Genomic DNA, 22390 nt, shown 5'->3' on the forward strand with positions numbered 1-22390 from the left:
TGGGAAAAGGTCCCAGGACGCAAAGTTGGACCTTATCCTTAATGAGATACGAGCGACTCGTGAAGCCCTGGAATCGCGTATAGACAATATGGCGACTGGCCTATCACTACTAAGGGCGGACCATAACAAATTGGCGGAACGAGTGGCGGAGCAGAAGATAGCACTGAATGACCTAGTGCCACAGCAGACGGAGCATTCCACGAGGCTGGAGGGAGTGGAGAAACAGCTTAAACATCTCTGGGATAGGGTGGATGAGGCAGAAGGACGTGCACGCCGCAACAACGTCCGCATCTTAGGCATTCCAGAGAGAAGTGAGGGGAGGAACCCCACCCAATTCGTGGAGGACTGGTTACGAAAACTGGTGGGCTAAGAAGATCTCACTGCCCTGTACAGCGTGGAGAGGGCACATCGGATGCCTCCTCGGCCCCCCAAACCAGGGGCGCCCCCTCGTCCCCTGATCGCGCGCCTCCTTCATTTCAGAGACCGGGACACTGTTTTGGTGCGGCCAGGGAGAAAGCACCGTTACGATTTGAAGATAAAAACATTTCAGTCTATCCTGATTTCACGCCCACTGTACAACGCGCCAGATCCACATTCATGGGTGTCAAACGCAAATTAAGAGACAGAAATATGAAATATGCGCTGCTGTTCCCTGCTCGGCTCAAAATCCTGCACGACAACAAATCCCACTTCTTCGACTCACCAGAAGAGGCTGAGGAATGGATGGAGGTCACTCTGACGCCGCCGACCTCACAGGACCCATTCGGGGAGCACCAGTAAGGCGGCCGCAACGAACGCGGAGATACACCGGACAGACGGCACAACACTCCCAGCCCGGGACACCACTCTTCCCATGGACCCTCTGCGAAGACGCACCCTCCTGATGCTCGTGTGGCGAGCCACCCATCGTCATCTCATCGGCAGCAGCTCACGGAGGAGGCACTGGCAGCACACAACGCCCAAGCACTTAATGACAGGCACTCCGCCACCACTGACACTCATACAGAGGTGTCTGGCTCAATGGACAGCTTGCCGCTGTTCCCGAAAATTACAGCCCATATGGCAGAGGAGTTCTGATTTGCTGAGAATATGATCCCCTCCAGGTGGTAATGTATACTTGAACTCCCCCCCCCTCCTTTCGCATGTGGTGGGTTGCATGGGGAACCCACTTTGTTGAGGACTAACGAGCCCATGCAGACCGTTCAATGACAGTCGACAGAGGCCTGTCACCCCCCGGTATGCACACGGACTCCAATGACTTGTGCCCACGTTGGGCACCACAGTTTGGATCCCGGGCACGTTGGCTTGGGGACCTTTTTGTTCAGGGGTTATTTGTTTTCACGACACACTCACCTTATCTCAACGCAGAACTGACATGGGGCCCAGGGCGTTTCACTGGGTCGCACCACATAGATGGTTATGGGGCCCCTTAATAATTACCAACTGTGCACCTGGAACGTGCGTGGCATGGGAGCAGTCCAGAAACGCCATAGAATTTTGGCCCAGCTTAACCGCAGGGGAACCCAGATTGCATGCCTGCAAGAGACACATTTGAACGCCTCTGAAGCTGTGAAGCTGCGCAAGAAATGGAGGGGACAACTATTTGCTACCTCCTATTCTGCGTTTTCAAGGGGGGCAGCGATTTGGTTCCGTGGCTCTGTCCCCTTTCAGTTGTTAGAGCATAGAATCGATAAAGAGGGCCGATATGTATTTGTGCGGGGGCTGTTAGACGGGGATGCTGTTGTATTTGGGTGTGTTTACTCGCCGAACTCTAATCAATCGGAGTTCTTGTTAACGGTGAACGGGGTGCTGACGGAGTGGGCTGATCATCGATGGTTTATTGGGAGTGATTTTAACGCTGTGCTTGATGTTACGCTGGATAGGTCACATCCCCCTTTACAGGCGACTGAGAGTAGGAAACAAGCGGATGCTCTTAATCGGTGGACTGAGGGCTGGGACCTGACTGATGCATGGCGCAGTACACACTCACAAGAGAGGGAATATACCTTTTTCTCCCCACCTCACCAGCTTCATACCAGAATTGACCACATATTCTGTTCCCGCTCCGTGGCAGATACAATTGTTCAGGCCCAAAACATGGGGAAAACTCTGTCCGATCACAGCTCTGTAGAACTCACATGGCAGTGGGGCAGGCGACTAGCCCCCATCCCCACTTGGAGACTCTCCCCAGATCTCCTTGAAGACTCAGTATTCCGGGCCTCCCTGTCCGATGCTATAGTAACATATTTCTCCACAAACATGAACACGGCCAGCACCCGTCAAGTGGAGTGGGACGCATTTAAGGTCTGTCTTAGGGGGGCGGCCATGGCCGCTGGAATGGGCAGGAAACGAGAGATAATTGATCAACTGAAGGAGGTGGAGGGCTCCCTAGCTTCCCTAGAGAATGAGGCTGCCGGCACACATGCACCCTTCACGCCACTACATGAGGCCCACATTCGACACGCAGAGCTACTGGAAGACCTGAGGCTCCTAGACTATAGAGAATATACGAACAGGCAGCATGCACAAGCGGATAGAGCTGGCCCCCTCCTAGCCCGCCTCTTACGGGACTCCCCAGTGAGCCACCCCATTCTGAGAATCTTGGACCAAGCAGGAAATCCAATCACCACCCAGGTCGGGATCAACACTGCGTTCAGGGCATACTACACAACGCTGTACAGTCCCCCACAGCCCCTTCCCGAGGTTGCATTCGAGGCCTTCACGAGGGACTTAGCCCTGCCTCGACTTACAGACGGGCAGGTCAAAGACCTTAAGCGCACCATTACTATAGCTGAAATCAGACAGGCTATAAGCGCCCTTCCTAAGGGCAAGACCCCTGGGACAGATGGCCTACCAGCCGACTTTTATGCAACATACATAGACCTACTAGCCCCACGGTTACACGCTATTTACTTGGAGGCTCTGCGGACAGCCACCCTACCGCAATCGTCTATGCAGGCGTTAATCACGTCCCTTTTGAAGCCTAATAAAGAAGGGCTCCAGATGGCTGACTATAGACCCCTGTCCCTTCTCAATACTGACTCCAAGATATTGAGCAAGGTGCTGGCATCGAGGCTCGTGCAATATGTACCTCAGCTGGTCCACTCGGACCAATGTGGTTTTGTCCCGGGCCGCAATACAGCCATGAACCTCAGGCGACTAGCTCAGCTCATGCTCGTGACCATGAGGACACGAGCTCCGAAGGCTGCATCTCCCTGGACTTGAAACAAGCATTTGATTCCCTTAGATGGGATTACATGTTCGACACACTGTCGAAATTTGGGATACCCCCCGAATTCCTCGCTTGGGTCAGATTGCTGTATACAGCCCCCACAGCTAGAGTGCGCACCTCAGGTCATATATCAGTTCCTATAGCTATCGCACGGGGCACCAGACAGGGCTGCCCACTTTCCCCCCTCCTATTCGTCCTTGCCCTTGAGCCGATGCTCTGTAGGCTCCGCCACATGGCCCCCCGGTTTGGCATTCTGCGTCATCGGACGGCACATATAGTGTCCGCTTATGCGGATGATATTATCTTATATTTCCGGGACTTGAGGGGCGACTTGAGCCCTGTTGCCCAGGTATTTGAGGACTTTAGGTCGATCTCAGACCTGACCATAAGCGAATCCAAATCATATGGATTCACATTTGCAGCAACTGGTCTGACTACTCCACTACCCTTCGCCCCCCACGAGTTCCGGATAGCTGAAACCACCTTCAGATATCTGGGGATGCAGATTTACAGGGAAGCAGACCAGATGATCGACAGTAACCTTGGGAGGGCCATCAGAGCACTGAAGTCGCAGATACAATTTTGGCTCACACTACCACTCTCTATACCCGGCAGAGTGGCGATATCCAAGATGGTGATGCTCCCCCGCCTTCTCTACCACTTCACTAACTTGCCACACCTGATCCCGGCAGCAACCTTTAAGACCCTAGACACTCTACTCACCGAACTTGTGTGGGGGCACGGCCGCAGGCGTATAGGTCTGTCCAAGCTACAGCTACCCTCTGAAGTCGGTGGCATGGGTTTGCCTGATTTTAGGGCCTACAACTATGCGTGTCAACTGCAATGGCTGGCCTTCTGGGTAGCGGGTCGCAATCTTCAGGAGATCAACATGACGGATAGGGATCATGCATTGGGGAGAATACACACGTTGCTTTTGCCCAACTCGGTTATACCGAGGGATGTCCCGCCTCTCCTCAAACTGGCGATAACTTACTGGCGGAAGGCGTTAAAGTACACGTCCCCTGGGTCGTCCTATGCCCCCACGATCCCGCTCTTGGGTATCCCGCTGGCCACGGGGACTCTGTCGGCGGACTCGCTGGAACAATGGCATGACGCGGGAGTGTCGCACGTGGGTGACCTGTTCGCGGAAGAGCACCTACTGTCCTTTGCAGACTTTAGAACTACCCATGGAGTCCCTGGAGGCACCTTCCTGCTACACTCTGGCCTTCGCCACTATATCACACATAAGTGGTCCCCTAGGGGCATGGAGCCAGCTACAAATCCTCTCATCACCATGCACTACCTGATGGGCACGGGCGCCCACCTTACAAGGTGGCTCACTGCTAGTATTAAGAAGGGGAGGGCTTTCGATCTGTCACCACTCCGGGCAACATGGGAGGGGGACATTGGTAGACCCCTGAGAGATAAGGAGTGGGAACGTATCCTTCAGTTTCCCAAAAAAGTAGCTAGTAACCCCAAATTTAAGTTCATTCAATCGATGCTCCTACACAGAGCCTACCTGACCCCACGCCGCATACACATGATGTTCCCTGATGCGAAAAGTAATTGCCCCCGATGTGACACCGAGGAAGCAACACTAATACACATGCTTTGGCAATGCCCCAAACTAGGATACTACTGGACCACGGTCCATGAATCGCTCCAGAAAGCGGGTGCTTTGACCCGATCTCCTACACTGGAAGGCACGTTACTGGGGTTGGGGCCCTCACAGCGCACTAGAACCGTGGCGACACGTTTCGCGGACCTGGCACTGTTGCTGGCGAAGCGTGCCATCACGATGAGGTGGAAGTCACCCAGACCTCCCAACCCGGAATTGTGGAAGGCAGAGGTGGTGCGATGGGGTAAGGCAGAGGGAGTTGCACTGCAGAGGGAGGAATACAGAGGCCTGAGGAAAACGCCAATTTCACTGGACTGGTATACCATATAAGGTATGTTTGAAACTGGGGGAGACGGGGAAGACGAGGGTACAGGTGCCTCTTCGAATGCACGATAAATGTGTCCTTGGCCGGACTGACATGCACTGCCACTAACCGTGGTGCGCTACGGGGAGGTGCGAGGGGTCCCCAATTTACAATCTCTGTACTGGTCTCGTTCCACCTATGTGTACAGTCGAATGGAGCCATATGTTGTGATTCTGTATGTGCCCCAGTCTAATTATTGCTCAATCATATGTTTTTGTGAGAGTGTCGGGTGGGTTTGTTGAGGGTGGGGGGAGGGATAGTTTTGATCGGGGTTTGTATGTACTGTGACGGTTACTGTCACCAACAAAATGAAAAATCGAGACAACTATGCAATTATATGTTCTAAGCAACCTTATGTATGTATTACTCTGTTTCCCTCCGGGACTGGAAATTTCTGTGACTGCTTTACCTACTATGCTAATAAACAGATTTTCAAAAAAAAACCTGTTCATCTGTGTTCTTAGAACCGTCGATTTTTCTTAAACTTTTCTTCAAAAGAGGAACTGAGACAAAAATGTATCTACCCCTATGGTCAACTTGGTGAATAGAACCATGTAATCAGTGCACATTATCTTTTAGTGGTGGTACTAACTATGATTATCGTGTATGCTGGGTTCTGTGTACACATTTTACGGGCAAAGGTTTTCGCATCGACCTTTAATTAAATTGGGACTTTAATTTGGACACTTTACATGCCATTTATTTGTATGTCCAGTTTGATGTTCATAATACTTACTTAGACTATGACAAGTTTATAGTCTAAAACCCGCTGTCCTGTTTCTACATCTAGTTTTTTCAATACACGATAACAGTCTCTTCTCTATGGCAAAAATTTACCTAGACTACAACAAGGCTATATTCTCAAACCCCCTGTCCTGTTTCTATGGCTAAAATTTACCTAGACTACAACAAGGCTATATTCTAAAACCCGCTGTCCTGTTTCTCTGTCTAGGCTTCTAAAGTTACGTTTGTAGTCCTTTTCCTATGACTGAAACCCGTCGCCTCTTATACCGCCTACATAAAGATGGCGTATGACAGCGGGTTACTGTTTGTATCCAGCCATTCGTCACGTCGGCTCTTTTCGTGATGTTCCCCCGATACCGAGAGTCATAGCCGGAAATTATTCTCCTTTTTAACGGTAAGCGTACAGTTACGTTGGTCGGTTTATTAGTGATGGAGATAGAGTATACGCTATTAAATAACTCAACCTCGTTTTGTTGGACTTTTTTAGAATTATAACAAGATAACTAACTCTCGAACCCTGACTCTCGGCGCATTTACAAGTGTCAAGCCCAGGTAATTACAGCAACCTGACCTTATTAGATGCATTGATAAACGTTATGCCTAGATAATCACATTAACCTAACTGTTTGGCAATTATGGCTTTGAAACCGGTTGCGGTTGATGATTTATTCTGTTTTTTTATCATCTTGTCTTACTATAGGTTCTTATTCAAGTATCTGCCAGACATCATTTTTTCTACACCTACTGAAATAAATTTCCAGTATAACGTGATTCCGTTTAGTTCTACACGAGATATTTATCAAGCTTGATTTTAGGTATATTATGCCTTAACTTATACGTGAAAGCAAGTATGTGTTGGCACCTCTAAATCCTCGTTATACTTATGGCTATTATCGCTCCCTTGCAGTTGAGACGTTAATGATCCTAAATAAAGCCGCCAGGAACGCCATCAGTGAATGTCATCACCCTCACCTTTTACGGTACATACTACCTATATTGTATAATTCTTACTCAACACTGTAAAACCATGTGGAAAATAATTCATATTACTCCATCCCCTTTTTTCTATGTAACAGGCACTACAAGTACTGATAGCACTGCAAACAGTAAAACATCATATTGTGGTCTTTGAGCACTACGCTACGCCTTAGTTAAATTAGGTAAGTGGTTTCCACATTACTGTATGGTCTGTATAATCATGATATTTTGCGTCCATACCTTAGAATACACCTTATAACCACGTATATTATTTACCCCGTGGAAGTACTACATTGCAGTTTCTCGACCAGAATGAATTTTTCCTAAATAAGATCTTTGAAAACAATCAAGTATAAGATTACCTGTCTGTTAAACATATTCTTTTCTTTCCTTACCTTCTCCTTAGTTTTATCGCCAAGAACTACAAGGTTACATCTAGCAGCCCCGTTTTCTGTTTTCATATGGTTTGGATATCTTTGGTTTCGTAAGTATAACCATTCACAACTAGTTCCCCTATTGTTGTCTGCTACAAACTGATATCCTCAAACTAAGTCGGCATAAATTGCCGGCTTTAATGCAATGTGCTATTCGATCCTGATAGCCTTTTTCATTCACATTTTAAGAAAAATGGGTCTGAGTGATATAACCATCGATTGTCTAGTCTCTATTATTGTCATATAAGAAAATCTAGGTAGAGCACAGAGAATTACTTTACCTACATGTACCATAGACTGCCAAATGCCCAACATGTGACAGAGACCTGTTTAAATATATGGTTATATTTTCATATACAATGTATAGAAATAATGGTGGCTAAATTTTCAGAAATATTCATTACCATGAAACCAGAAGAAGTCTCTTATGATGATGTACATAACAATCTGTTTTATATATGTGGCTGTCATATACTATCAAAATGCATTAAATCTGTTGATTTATAACTGTTTTTTATACTGTATATAAACTGTTGGTTGTGTTGATCCATTGTATAGAATCGAATGTATAATGTGTGTCCAGTGTCCAAAAGTGTCTAACTCTCACCCGTATTGTGTTTAACAATTTCAGAGCAATACACGGCCACCTGTAGAAGGTTAACTGGCCGAAACGTGTGTTGTGAACTACCTTGCCGTATTGCCTACACCATTTGTTTGTTTCACATCTAATGTTTGTTTGCAAATGTTTTTAAAGTCTTATGTTTATGAACTGTAAATCAGTCATATGATAAACAAATACATAAGAAAAAAAATAGATATATATATATAACAAAAATGCTACAAAAAGATAAAATATTTATAATAATTTCAGAATAAATAAAGGAAATAATTTAATTCCACTGTTCTTTTGGGTGATGAATTTACTTATTACTGGATGCTACTATTATAACAATTTATGGTGATTGTTACATATAGTGTTTTATGGTTCTGTACCTTTACTTAACTATAGACCGTTCTCAAACTGAGAGAGAGAGAGAGAGAGAAACAGAGCAAGAGGTCAGACGTTATACTTACCGCCCAACACTGGGCCACCAGGGATGAGGCACAGGCGGGAGCCTGCGGGTGGAGAAGGGCCTCGAACTTCCAGCGACGGCAGCAGCGGCGTGGGCAGCAGCAGAGCACCAGCAGGGAACGCTGGAGCGCTGGGGGAGCGGACCTGGCCTGAGGACAGGTCAAGGTTCGCACTCTCGCCGCGCAGCGGCCTGCATTAAGAAGGGTGGAGGGAGGGAGGAGGAGCTGGGAGGTGGGTGGCGAATGGGAGAGGAAGGGGGCGGGACAGCAGGGGACGCCGCGGCGGGAAGGAATGCAGAGGGAATGCGGGGGGGGCGGGCGAGATGGGCACTAGGAGACAAGTAGGCAGAGATTAGAAACAGGCAACAAGGTTAAAGGCAGAGAGAAACGATTTTAAAGTGCAGCAAAAAAGAGGAAATTAAGGAGAGAGAGAGAGAGAGAGACAAACAGAGCAAGAGGTCAGACGTGATACTTACCGCCCACCACTGGGCCACCAGGGATGAGGCGCAGACGGGAGCCTGCGGGTGGAGGAGGGCCTCGAACTTCCAGCGACAGCAGCAGCGGCGTGGGCAGCAGCAGAGCACCAGCAGGGAACGCCTGAGCGGTGGGGGAGCGGACCTGGCCTGAGGACAGGTCAAGGTTCGCCATTAACTTATCCTACACTTACTGCATTAGTCAGACTGGCAATACTGCAGCGCTGCCATTTTCTTTGAGGGTTTAATGCAAGGATGCTGTTTTTTTCTTTTTCTATGGAGCTGAATAAGCTGCCTTGTGACTTCATTATTGCCACCACCTTGTTGGAGTGTAATACTTCATTTTTAAAAAGCATTCCTTAAAATGTGATTTCCAACATAAAATAATGTGTGCATATTTACCATATAATATGTGGTAGGTAACAACACTATTAAAAGCAACCACTCAAGTTAACATGTTGTCATTAATTAAGCTAGACTAATATTAATGTCATTTTGAATTCTGGTTTTGCATGTTTGAGGCTTAGAGTCCTTCTCAGTCATGTTTGGGGTTGTTCTGCAAGCTAAGTTTCTTCTTTTTCTTCCCATTGCAAATGCTGTATTTTTCCAGAAGCCTTCTATTAGCTAGTGAATAGGCATTTTTATGTATTAAAAATCTTATAGTAAGGTTCCCACTGGGAGGAGCAAAAGATGCCAGATAGTGTGGCTCGTGGGAAGAGCTGTCTGTACCAGATATTATGGCCAGTGTAAACAATTCATGGACGTAGCCATCCATGCAGGGCCGGCTTTAGGACAGTGCGACCAGTGCAACTGCACTGGGGACTGACCTGTGGAACGGGCACTGATCTTAGTGGGGGCACTGTGTTTAGCAGTAACTTATGATTGGAGAGATGAGGGGCACTTTTGCCTGGTGGTAGTGAGAGAACCCAAGGAGGAGGTTGTGGTGTGTGTCTGGGTGTCAAAAAAGATTGTCGCACTAGGCGCCGCCAGCTCTAAAGCTGGCCCTGCATGCATGGACCATTGTAACAACATAGGAAAATGGAAGTTTACCTCTTCCTAGCATCAGGGGAACATGGATTGGTTCCTGAGAGTGGAAACAAGCTGAAATGTTGCAATTTGAGTTTAGCTGAACTATAATATCATATGTTTCCTAGTCTAATTGGAGCGAGAGCACACACTCATTCACAGAGAATCTTGCTGCTTCAGAGCTCAGAAAACCCTTCTTGCCTCTGCTAATTTCCACAGCCTGAGTGCTTATGCCTTATGACTATGCATTCTTATTTTCTCATCAGAAATCTTATTTGGTTTTCTGATGCTGACACCTTACCTTATTTCCTTATCCAATTGCCATTCTTGACTTACCCTTCTTAAATATGGATGATGGATTGTCCTTTATGGAACGCACTTGTTGCATATTTTGAATTCTATTTGTATTTCTCGTATACATTTTATTTTACCTTATTTTGAAATATTTACCTCTTGACTATTTAAATCTGTAATAATGATGAGTAACATGTTGCTACTTAGGACTCGATTCTGATCCAGGTTGGAAAGCTCTCCAACCGAGCCAGATCCGGAGTGTTTTCTGACCGAGCCGGACTCCTGCAGTACCAACGTACGAGTATGATGCGGCCGCATGCTGCCGGACTCGGTTTGGTCAGACTCCCATAGAAGCCAGTGGGAGCCGGTCGTACGACGAGTACATGGCTCCCATTGACTGAATGGGTACGTCTCACACAAAAGCACCCCCTACAGTGGGTACGGGTCGGTGCCATCTGCACCGTACATGCCTGTGTAGTGGAGACCCCTGGGTCTCCCCCTGTGTCCAATGGCTTCGGGTGACAGGGGGTCCGATGCGGACCCCCATACCAACGTCCCTGACGTTTTGCGAGCCGGAAACTTCGGTTAGAACCGGCTGTCCGACACGTGCATCGTACTGGCTCGGTCGTAAATCTCATCCATTGCACGGCACGGTTTGCTTACGGACTAGACGTACGGAGCGATTCAGACCCGGAAATGATTCGGTCACTGATTTTCGCGTAGCTTGCATCATACTTGCTCGCTCGTACAGCTGTACGAGTCGGGCGGAAAACACGAGTACGGCTCGTACTTTTTCATTCCGGGTTGGGTTCGATGCCCTTCCGAGCAATATCGGAATCGGACCCTTAATGTGCTAATCAGTTGGATTAAACTAAATTGCTAATCAATCCCTTTTAAATTTACTTCAAATAACTTTGTTGTTTCCTGTGATGTTCCAATTGGCCATCACTGTTTATGGAAATTAATATAAATATTAGCTTCAAGTATTTTCTCCTCCTCGACTAACAAAGGTCTAAACGATCAGTGGCGAGGTTTGTATGAAGAGTATACTCAATAATTAGGATTTTAAAAAATGCTGCTCCAGCAAGTTGGAGCAGAGTGACGGTTATGTCACAGAACAAAAAGTGCAAGAACAGTTTACAAAATTTAGATTAATTAAACTGGCTCTAGCTTAAAAATTAGCTATTTACATAATGTTCTTGGCCCAACTTTGAAGGTTAACGGGGTTTTAGTGGTTCAGAAGGTGTTTGCATTGCTGGAGGAGTAACTATTGCAGGAAAGTGGAGTATTATGTGGGGTGGGGGTTAGTTCTCACCATGTAATACTGTCACAATACCCCAAAGATGGTCCTTGGATTCACACTATGAAAATCCTTAGCTCTGTCCTGGTAAACTGGCAAAGAGCAGCCAGGCTTTGCTAGAGGAACATATGTTAAGCACTTCAGAGTACCAACGTGGACGATTAGTAATTGACATGACTCAAGAGAAATCAGACACGAATTTATAAAAATAGAGTGTATTTTTATCTTTATTTAGACACCAAAATAAATGGAATTGCATGCATACAACCGAAGTTATAGATTTTTGAAGCAATATAAAATGAGTGCAAAACAATACAATGAAAATGTAACATTGCAGTCAATTGGAAAAACAACAATAAGTGACAAGCGGTCACTTGCAGATCGAGTTGCCTTGTACCCTTACAGTGGAAAGACAGTGTGGTTCACAGGACTAAGCCACATCAGTCAGTTGAATTTTACCTGGCCTGTGGAGCCTGGGTAAGCTCAGCTCGGCTCTTCTTCGACATCTGGAGGTCTAGGGAAAGACAGTAACAGCTTGAAACTTAGTGGAAGACTGGACTACAATTCCCACAAATGCAATAGACCATCTGGATTTGGGAAATCCCTCAGAGAGCCTGATGGACAGTGAGTTGTCGGATTCAGAGTGTTGTTTTACCTGCAGTTTGCAGGGGACTAGTCCAGGGGAGACTGGGGGTGCTTCAGGCTTCCACAGGAGTCCCTCTGTCTGGCGGACCAGGAGATAGACTAGGACAAGTATCAATCAGGCAGTTCCAAGAGAGATGCCCTAGGTATAGGGTATCCCTCCTTTGTGCAAGCCTTGTTGTCACTGACACAGGTCTCTTCTTCTGTCCTTTTCAATGCAGATTGTTCAGAACTGAGGTTCTGGGGTCAGGGGTGTCCCTTAAATCCTAGATTTAGGGGAATTAGGGGTGTGGGAGCAAGTAGCCAATGGGCAGCTATTCCCTGCAGCTAGTCTGCCCCTGGGATGACCACATCCGGGGGTGCAGGCTACCTTTTCTACCCAGTACCCTCTATTCTGCCACCTCTAAAGATGGCAGAAATCAAATTTTAGTGTACAGACCACGCTGCTCACCCTGGAGGAGTAGCTAGCCTTCTAGGGGTGACACATCCTTGACTAACTCACTTCCTGCCTGCCCGGGTAAAAATGTGCCTGGGGCATGGGGGGTGTTGTTTCCTCCACTGGGAGTCAGTCCTGATGCATATCAGAGGCAGTGCAGCCTTTGATGCTCACCGCCTTGATGTGCCACCTCAGTAGCCTGCTTAGGAGGGAGGTGTGACCTCCTTCCTGCTCAAGCCTTTGTCCCCGACTCCTGTGAATGATCACACTGCCTGGCAGGAGGTCAGAATCTGTCAGAATCCTGTCTAGGCTGCACCAGGCATGGGAAATTAGGGTTTGCCAACCAGAGCACAGAGAAGTTGGGGCAACCTGTAAGGTAGCCACCGGGTGCATGCCAAATCACGCAGGGCACAAGATTCATGTCAGAGGTGAGAAGGCATGTTGTTTGATACCAAACATAATGAATTTTGGGGATACCACAATGGACCAAAATTGAGAATGCCCGGGTCACAGCCCATGGTCTCTAATGGACTGCTGAAACTTATAGTAGTTTCCAATGCGGAACATCACTATAAGGACATATAGGCCTTTACTTATTTATTGTGCTCACATTTAATATAATGCAACCCTGCCTCCCGAGGCTGGTTTATATTAAAAATAGTGTATTGACAGTGCCATACATGGTGAGAGCACAGTTGAGTTTGAGCAGTTTGAATTGCTCCTGCAGTCTGCAATGGCAGGCTTGCTGTTAGCAGTTTACTTGGGTTGCAAAGGGTGGCACCCAACCGTATTGCAGCCCTGGGAACCCCTATACCACCTATGCCTTGGGTACCCTGGTACAATATACTTGGGACTTCTACAGGAAATGCACATTTCCGCCCCAACCCTCGCCCTCCTTTGCTGCCTCCTGGAGGACCCACAGATAGTCTCCAATTACAGCTCCTTTTCTTAGAGTGTTTGCATACTTACTCAGAGAAGCCTTACTTTTCATTATCACACAACTGTTACTGACACTTAATGCCGTTATATATTAATTACTGGCACACTACTGGGAGACGGGTTTTGCTAATGTTAATGACTCCTCCTTCTTCCATGACCTACTTTCCTTGTCAATATTCAGACATGTTTCTGGTGTTGTATATAAATCGGGGAGCCCAATCTCCTCACAGTGTGATTTTACATACGCTAACCGTGGAATCTCTAAAGTAGCATATAAATTCAGACAGTCCTTTAACACAAGTTCCTTCAAAACCGGTTCCTGCTGAGTGCAAATGGAGTGCCAGAATATGAGGGGGCAATCTTAATTTTGTCCTTAATGCATGGGGAACCCAATTGATCGTGGGAAATGCAGTTAGAACACCTTGACGGAATCACGGATACATTTTTCAGGAAATAATTTTTCACTCGTTGGATTCCTTGCCCATTCACCATACCCCAAATACCTGCACCATAGGTTGCAGTTACTACACATTTACTAGTGTATATTGTTAGAAGTTCCCTCACCGGTTTAGATCCCAGTGTTTTTTGCAAAGCTATGAAGACCATTAATTGACTTCTCAAACATCAAAATCCTCTTTAACAGAACAAACTTCCATGCATATTTACTATTTAACAGGAAGCCCAGGTAGGAAAATTAAACAGTCTCATTTATATTAATGTTGCTAATAAAATTAACAGGTGTTTTCCTTGAGCTCGCCCAACACAAATCATAGTAATTATTTTGGTCTGATTTACTTTTAGGTCCAAATCAAGCATAAAAGCTACAGAATCATCACTTAGCCCTTGCAGCCCTCTCCCTGTTCAAGTAATTAGCACCGCATCATCAGCATTTAGTCGAATAAGGAGAGGGGGCGCAAACCATTTATCTTCCGGTAATACAGTGACCAGATTGGACATAGTATCAAGAGCCAAGAAAGGATAAATTACGGTTCTCCAGAACTCAGTGCAATCATTAGATTCACTAGCAGAAACTAGCTGATCCCAAACATTCCCCTTATGGGATTCTTTTCTCTTCTTCAGCACCTTCCTATAATAAGTTCTTAAGCTCTGTAGCTCCTCACTGTTTCTTGGACAGCTTTTAAGGGCTGCTTTTAAGGCACAACGGGCTTTGGAACATACCTTGTTAAACCACTGAGGTCTACTGGAAACAAAATAGCTTTAACAAGGGGCAGGAAGAGTAAGCCTTACCCCAGCACAAAAGTGCCGAGAAGGTAACTAGAGTGTTCTTAGGGCAAAGGTCAGGGTTAAGACAGCGCTCCACCTCTGGGCTTAAATGCCTAAAAAGAATCCCACAAAATTTCTCTAGGACAGTTCTGGACCACCTCAAGCATCTACCCTGATCTGAGAGAGTCAAATATGGGAGCTGGGGGTTCGAAGACGGAGTGCGCTGACTCTAATTTTTTCATACTAACACCAAAGGATTATGATCACTCCACCCTGTCCATATAGACTGGTACTCCACCAAGTAACTAACGAGTAACATAGAAATCAGGATGTGGTGCACAATTGGTTCTGCCCCGCTACCTACATAAGTGGGAGATACCTGGACACCAGGAATAACTAAATTCTGTGTGTGAATCAGGCAGTTCAACTGCTCCCCTTGAGGAGAGTGTTCAAATTGGGGAAAGGGGGAGCTCGACTTCTACCAGGGGGCCCTGAAAACAAATTAGGGTCCTGGGCAAGGATGGATATTAAATTCACCCATGGATTAGCCCCTGTGGGGCTGAATCAGCTCCACAGGAAAGAAAGGAGTTCTTGAATTTGTCTATAATTAAGCCTATCCTAGAAATGGTGCCAGAATGGGAAGAGTGACTATTTGGGTTAGAAGTATTCACAATTAACATCAAAGAATTATAGGAAAAAGTGAGTGAAACCGCCTCTACATACGGACAGTTTATCTGCACCTCAGTAGCAGCATAATTTAATGCTAGGGAGATTAAAATACATAAACCAGCCTTGGCTCACCCAGAGGGGAAGTATCTCTGGCAAAACAAATTGGTAAAATTAGCTATAAAAGAGGCTATTTTAAAGGTCCAAGTTTCTTGAAATGCTAGAACATGATAAGATTAAATAAAGTCTAACCAGTTTGGATCCTTAAAGTTAGCTTGTACGTTCCAGGAAAAGAACCCCAGCAAATCACTAATGTGGGGCTCTAAGGGGGGCGCCTCCCACCTCTTCTTCCGCTGGTCTCATTTCACCCCCAAGTTCAATATTGAACAATCAATCTACCCCATCAGGAGAACCAAGTATCTAAAATCTATTGGGGGAGGTAAAGGGGAAAGGTTCTCTCCAAGAGGCCTGCAGTGAGACATCGGGAGGGCCTTGGGGAGGCATGGAATGATAGAGAATGCTCACCACTGAGCCAGAGGAAGTAAAGCAAACAGACTGCTCCAAAGTATGCCTACTATGAGTAACCTGAAGAGCCTCAGGCACCCGGGAGTAATGGTGGCCAATCATAGCAGAGCCATTCCCCGGCTTGTAGAACAACCCTAATGGGTGCAACTCAATGCCTGAGCTTTCAATGCCCTGTGAGGAACTCAGAATTCTGGCCGCAGCCCACCTGTTATTAAAATTCACCACAATGCAATAACCCTTTGACTGCTTAGGGCCTCAGCCAACCCACCCAACTCTATGGGCCATGCTTATCTGCCTGTGGATGATAGTGTCCGCCCCTACCTTCATGGACAGCCAGTGGGACACCTTATTCTTAAGCTGTAAAAACCCTCATTAGTGTTTGGTTAAATTGGTGGCACATCCACTAGGACCACCACATAGGGGGTACATTAGGTGGGAGATCTAGAATGTTGCCCGTATAGGAAAAAGACCCAGGACTAATCTCCGTTCAGAGGTGCAGGGGGAACGCTAGTGTGGGCCTCAAATTAGGTGTCCCTAGTGATGGCATGTCTTGATGGGGTCATTGGGATTGCCCGTGTATGTATTGTCAGACCTGATTTCCCTGCTAAATTGAGGGTCCCCTTCTTTTATGGGCGCAAGGGCGGGGCAAGACCTGTGGCAGACGTAGTAAAAGCCATGGTGATGGGAGGGAGCGGTTGATCCCCATTGGCATGGACATCCAACACTAAAGCCCTGGGGCCAGTAGAGCCACTTATGTGGAAGGAGGGTGTATTAACATGGGGATGGCTTGAACAGTTCTCCCTTTCCCTAAGCTTTACCAATAAACTATTGTTGAATACAATAAGATCTGACACCCTTGTGTTTAAGGAAAGGACAACGACTTTAAAAAACGTAAGTTTGGTTCTAAGACGTACAACCAGGCTCTAAATACCATCTAGAGCCTGGATAAGGGCATAGGAAGGTGGGGGTAGTGATGCAGCCAGTGTGTTTTGAACAGACAGCGCCCGAATGACAAACGGCCAATGGAAATTGCAGGTGAGGAGGAAATGGGAACAGTGGCGGTGTCCACCAGCCCAGATTATTTGACCAAATTAATGGCTGATCCAGAGGAGTCTTTGTCACACTTAGTTTTCGTTCTCCTGGTTACAGGCGTGTCAGGGACTGATCTCCCACTACTAATCATGTTCTCTACTTAAACAGTCAATTCATTAATTACTTGAAGAGCACAGCTCTCAGCTGCATGGCGCCTTGCAGATTTTAGCTCCTTCCCAACACCCAAAGAATTATCAGATGCTTTCTGTTTGCCCATGGCTCTTAAAGGGAGAACAGACAATAAGACAATGGCACCGACAAGACACACAATGCAAATCAAGCAATCAAGCAGTTAGGTGGACCAAGGCCATGGAAAGTAAAAAGTCCTGCAAGGAGAGACAAGAGCACAGAGAGTGAGTTTACTGATCAATTATCAACCGACGTTACAAACAGAGCCAAAGGGGGTGGGCCTGCCCTGTCTCTTCCTGGCGCTGAAAGGCGCAGGGGGGGGACCGCCCTTGGCCCAGACTTTGCCATGGCGTAGCCCACACCTGTACCGTGCAGCGGGGCTGGCTTGGCTGTATAGAGTGCAAGCTGTAGTCGCATCAGACACTCCCAAGCAGTAAAAACAGCATCCAAACAAAGTGCCTTCAGGACAGTAGGACTGCATCGGCACTATATAGTGCAAGTTTGAGGATTGTCAGACAGCAGGAGGGATTATAGGACTCATCGTCCCCAGCGGCGATGTCAGCAGCTCCCCAGTGGTAAAAAAACCTTCTAATCAAAGTGTGCCGGGATAGCAGGGCAACGTCGGCGCCATATAATCCAAGTTGGAGGTTCGTCAGGCAGCAAGAGGGGTAATGGGACTTGTGGTCCCCAGCAGCAATTGCAACAGCTCCCCAGTGGCAATAACAGCCTCCAAAGTGCCTAGACAGAGTCAGAGACTGGGAAAGAAGGGGTGTCTGCTCCCTTTTTTCTAATTTTTCCAGAGAGTTGAAAGCTGCGTTTTCTGAAATTGCTCAAGGACAATAATTAAAGTGAATCTGTCAGAAGCAATCTTAGAACTCTTAGTCAGAAACAATGAAGCAGGCCATAGGAGAATTGCATGGAAACTCTAATCTCAGAATGCAAAGAGGCAATTGGTGACATATGTTTTCACTTTCTAAACTGAAGGTGAGTACAGGAAACAATCATTGGGATGTGACATGGACACAATAGAACTAAACATCTCATCCTTGGTCCAGTGGTTATGATGGGAAACAGAGCCTTCCCTGAGTGCTACTGAAAGGGGTGTGACATGCTGGTGCATGGTGAATCATGGCTTGGCAGCGTTTAAATGTGAACTAGTTTTTCCCACCACCTTGAAAAATACACTCTTAAAACCCCTCCTGAAAAAACCTCATTTGGCAAAAGATGACCTAAAAAACGATCGACCTATAGCCAGTCTTCCATTCCTGGCTAAGGTAGTAGAGAAGGCTATGAATCACCAACTATCGGAGTATATTGAAGAACATGCCTTGCTGGATAATACCCAGTTTGGGTGCCGCAAACATCACGGCACCGAAACAGCTTTAATTAAAGCCGCTGATGATATTAAAGCCATCAAAGACCAGGGAGGTATGGCAGTACTCGTACTACTGGATTTATCTGCCGCCTTCGACTCGGTCGATCATTCCATCTTGATCGACCGTGTCGGAAAGATGGGAATCCAGCAGCGAGCGAAGAATCTTCTGACTTCTTTCTTGGCGGATAGGACCCAGGTAGTCACCTTGGGCCCTTTCAAATCTAGTGAGCTCTCTCTACCTTGTGGGGTGCCTCAAGGCTCATCCCTGAGTCCGACACTTTTTAATATCTATGTGTCGGACCTAGCTACCGTCATCAAGCAATACGGGATGGGCCTTACCTCTTATCCAGACGACACCCAATTGGTCATTGCCATCAAAAATGATGGAGAAAATGTGGCAAAGCGTTTTCAGGAGGGTATGCTGGCTATCGGGGACTGGATGTCCGCCAATTCCCTTAAGCTAAACTCCCAAAAGACCGAGGTTGTAATTTTTGGAAACCTCTCCCCTTGCTGGTCCCCTGTGTGGTGGCCTTCATCCTTTGGTACCCCGCCATGTCCTGTCCCAAAGGTCAGGAATCTGGGAGTAGTATTCGGTGAAAAGCTCAACTTCTCGGCTCATGCAAATCAAGTTGCAGCCACAGCTTTTCATAAGCTGAAACTTATAAAAAAAATTACTCCGTTTTTACCTGATGCTGCAGGGAAAACCCTGGTGAGTGCATTGGTATTATCATCACTCGATTATTGTAACGGATTGTTTACTAGTGCACAGACTAGAGTCATCAATAAAATGCAATCTGTGCAGAATGCAGCAGCGAGACTGTTGACCAAAACTCCTAAATTCAAACCCATCTCTCAAACTATTCGCAATCTTCACTGGTTGACTATCAAAAATTAAGTAAAATTTAAAACAATGTGCCTGGTTTTTAAGACCCTTCAGAACTCGGGTCCACAGTTTCTTAGGAATCAGATAACGCATACCGACCATCAAGACAATTAAGATCAGCCACCTTGCTTCATCTAAATATTCCCCGTACGAGAACAGTCACCTGGGGTGATAGACGGTTTACAGTTGCAGCATCCAGACTCTGGAATTCTCTTCCTTTGTCAATTCGGATGAGTCATACGTTGCTGTCATTCAGGAAGAACTTAAAGACTTGGCTGTTTAACCAATGACTGGGCCGACAACATCAGTAGGGAATCACAAATCGATTTTTAGCGCCAAGATGCCCTCGGGCATATGTTCGCGCTCTATAAATTTTTAAAATAAATAAATAAATAAACTGGCCCAACCATCCCAAACTTTCAAGCAGCTTCAGGCTCTCTGAGGTGCATGCCGCAGAAGCAGCTACAAAAACAACAGTTGATGGACAGAATGCAGAACAATGTCATACATTCACCCCAGTACAGAGATATGGGCCTAAATCCATTGTTTTTTTGCACTCCACACCACCCCAGTTCAGACATGGCCATATGCAAATCAGCCTTGACCCTGTGCCTCATGGGAACAGTCCAGCCCGAACTGCCAAGCCATGTCTTTACACCACTATCACAGGGATGGCAGCCTTCAAGGGTCAGCAAGCCTGCATGTCTGTGACTAATTTTTAATAAAGTTTCCCTTTTTTTGCAATACAGTCCATTTTCCTTCAAGGAATGTTAACGGAAAGTTTTCTTGTACATTAAAGTTTGTGTCAGAGTTGGCAGTGGTTTTGTGGACCACTATCTACTTCCTACCAAACATTAATTTTTTAACATTCACAAAGTGGAAGAGGCCCCAAGGACACCTATCCCTATTTACAAATGGGTTATTGCCCCAATTTAGGGGTTGGTAACTTTTCCATGGTTTCAGATCTCTATTTTGGTCCTAATACATTGATACATATGGATGTAAATTGCGATTTGAAAAAGACGCCTACACCAATCCCCAAATAGTGATTCCTTGTCCATTTCAAAACCAATTCTAGGAGTTGAAAGAAAGTTACTGACTCCTAAAGTGGGATTAGTACATTGTAAACACAATTTTTGTGGCCACAAACTCCTAATCCTAGTATTTGCACCATAAAAATACTTTGTACACCTGACCCATAATTCTGATTTCTTGTAATAGGTAACTCCATGTGCTTTTTGTTGACTTTACCATCAGTTGTTTTTCAATGCAATTCTCATGGTCACCAAGTCAGGGGAATCAGACGAGGCTTGCATCCTAAAATGACTAAGAGGTATTTGTAGCTCATTATAGGAAGAACCAGGTTTCTTTAAAACAATCTTCACAAATATTATAAATTATTGGCCCCATACAAAAAACTTACATCACGAATGAGGAGTATGACTTCATGTTCGGTGCAGAACAAGCCCGGAAAGAATATTGACCCACTTTGAGATATCGCCTTATGGAACAATCCCTTGGACAAGGGGGACAGGACCTGCAGAATAAAGATTGTTTTACATTTAAATGGTGCAGACATTATAAAATATCAAATGTGATCAAGAATTATTACTAATGTAACAGCGCATTAACATAGTTTAGAATATACAGAAGTAACTGTTTTAGTTATTTACCGCCGTCACGTTTCACAAAAAAATTCCAAAACTGTTTTCCCCTGATGTGAATCAATGCCTGGAAAGCAATGCACTGACTTCTTCCCTTCATCCTCCACATCCTGCAGAAGCTTGGTGGACATTGTGAAAGCTAAGCACCTATCTGGTATTGTTGCATGCTTATCTAGGATCCTGATCGATACTGTGACCTTATGCCCCTATTCGGCTATAAATCCATTTATTCCCTATATTGGCATAACCGTTCAAGTGCGATATTCAGAAAGTCATCTCTGGCCTCACACGAACAGAGCCACATTCCAGAATAGTTTTCTCTGCCACTTCCTTTGCTACCAATTAGTGCAATGACAGAGCAGAAGTCACTATCTGAGATTCCTAGATTAACATTCCGAGTTCTTCAACAAGATAAAAACTCAGCAAACCTGGAAATCCCCGCTTGCTGTGTTTTGATTAGTAATGGAACTCTAATGAGCAACTGATAGCTATCACTTCCTAGTGACATCTTTAATTGACGTCTTATGTCCAGCAAACTTACGTCAAACCAGGCACCTGTCAGGTATAAATATTACCAACGTTGCCTTAAGCAATTGCCCTGTTGCTAGCTGTCTGCAAGCCCCTGTTGCTGCAGCCTGCTGCCCGTCGCCTGAAGCTGCTGATACCATTATCGCTGCTAAAGCGCGAACGATGGCGTGGTGAAACTAGGAGCTGAACAGCCGACCCTCTGCGAAGAGCCCAGCAGATGCCAGCTGCCCGTGGACGCTGTCCCCCCTCCTTCTCCTCGACGCGCTGAAGAGAGACGTTGTCTTTCTCCTGAAGAGAAATCCAGCACCAGCGTTTCTGGTCTACCCTCGCGGGTGACTGGGATACCGAGTTCCCCCTGAAGGAGATACCAGACCTCCATCATTCTATTCAGAGGTATGGTGTTGACTAAACCCTTAGTGAGAATTCTTGAAGCAAACCTTGGCAAAACCAACTTAACTTAAAGCTACTTACTTACTCCCCTCCCAAGTATTAGGCTTAGGTCAGGTACACTGGGGTAGGCGTAGTTAGAAGCACCCGTTGAGTATTTTAGCCTAATGTATATATGACTGTATATATGTTTTATTACTTTTAAACCATTGTATGGCTAAGAAACCATATCAATGCTTTTACAGTATTATTTCGCAATCCTTATCTTACTGTACGTACTTTTTATCATAACAAGTCTTGCAATTGTGGCAATTCATTTCTCTTGTACGAGAAGAAAGACTGTTCAATAAATGTTAACCCTTTATT

The 22390-nt window shown here is 46.0% G+C and overlaps 1 protein-coding gene across 5 annotated transcripts in view; it reads right to left on the reverse strand.

The window, feature by feature from the left end:
* Positions 1 to 22390, reverse strand: part of LOC147673982 (fatty acyl-CoA hydrolase precursor, medium chain-like) — a 408709-nt gene that overhangs the window by 220355 nt on the left and 165964 nt on the right. For all 5 annotated transcript variants that reach the window (XM_086945063.1, XM_086945066.1, XM_086945065.1 and 2 more), the window contains exon 7: positions 20869 to 20982. In XM_086945063.1, coding sequence (XP_086801189.1) covers positions 20869 to 20982 — 114 coding nt within the window. The remainder of the gene's footprint in view (positions 1 to 20868; positions 20983 to 22390) is intronic.

Source organism: Lissotriton vulgaris, chromosome 12 (assembly GCF_964263255.1).
Source record: "Lissotriton vulgaris chromosome 12, aLisVul1.2, whole genome shotgun sequence".
Taxonomy (NCBI): Eukaryota; Metazoa; Chordata; class Amphibia; order Caudata; family Salamandridae; genus Lissotriton; species Lissotriton vulgaris.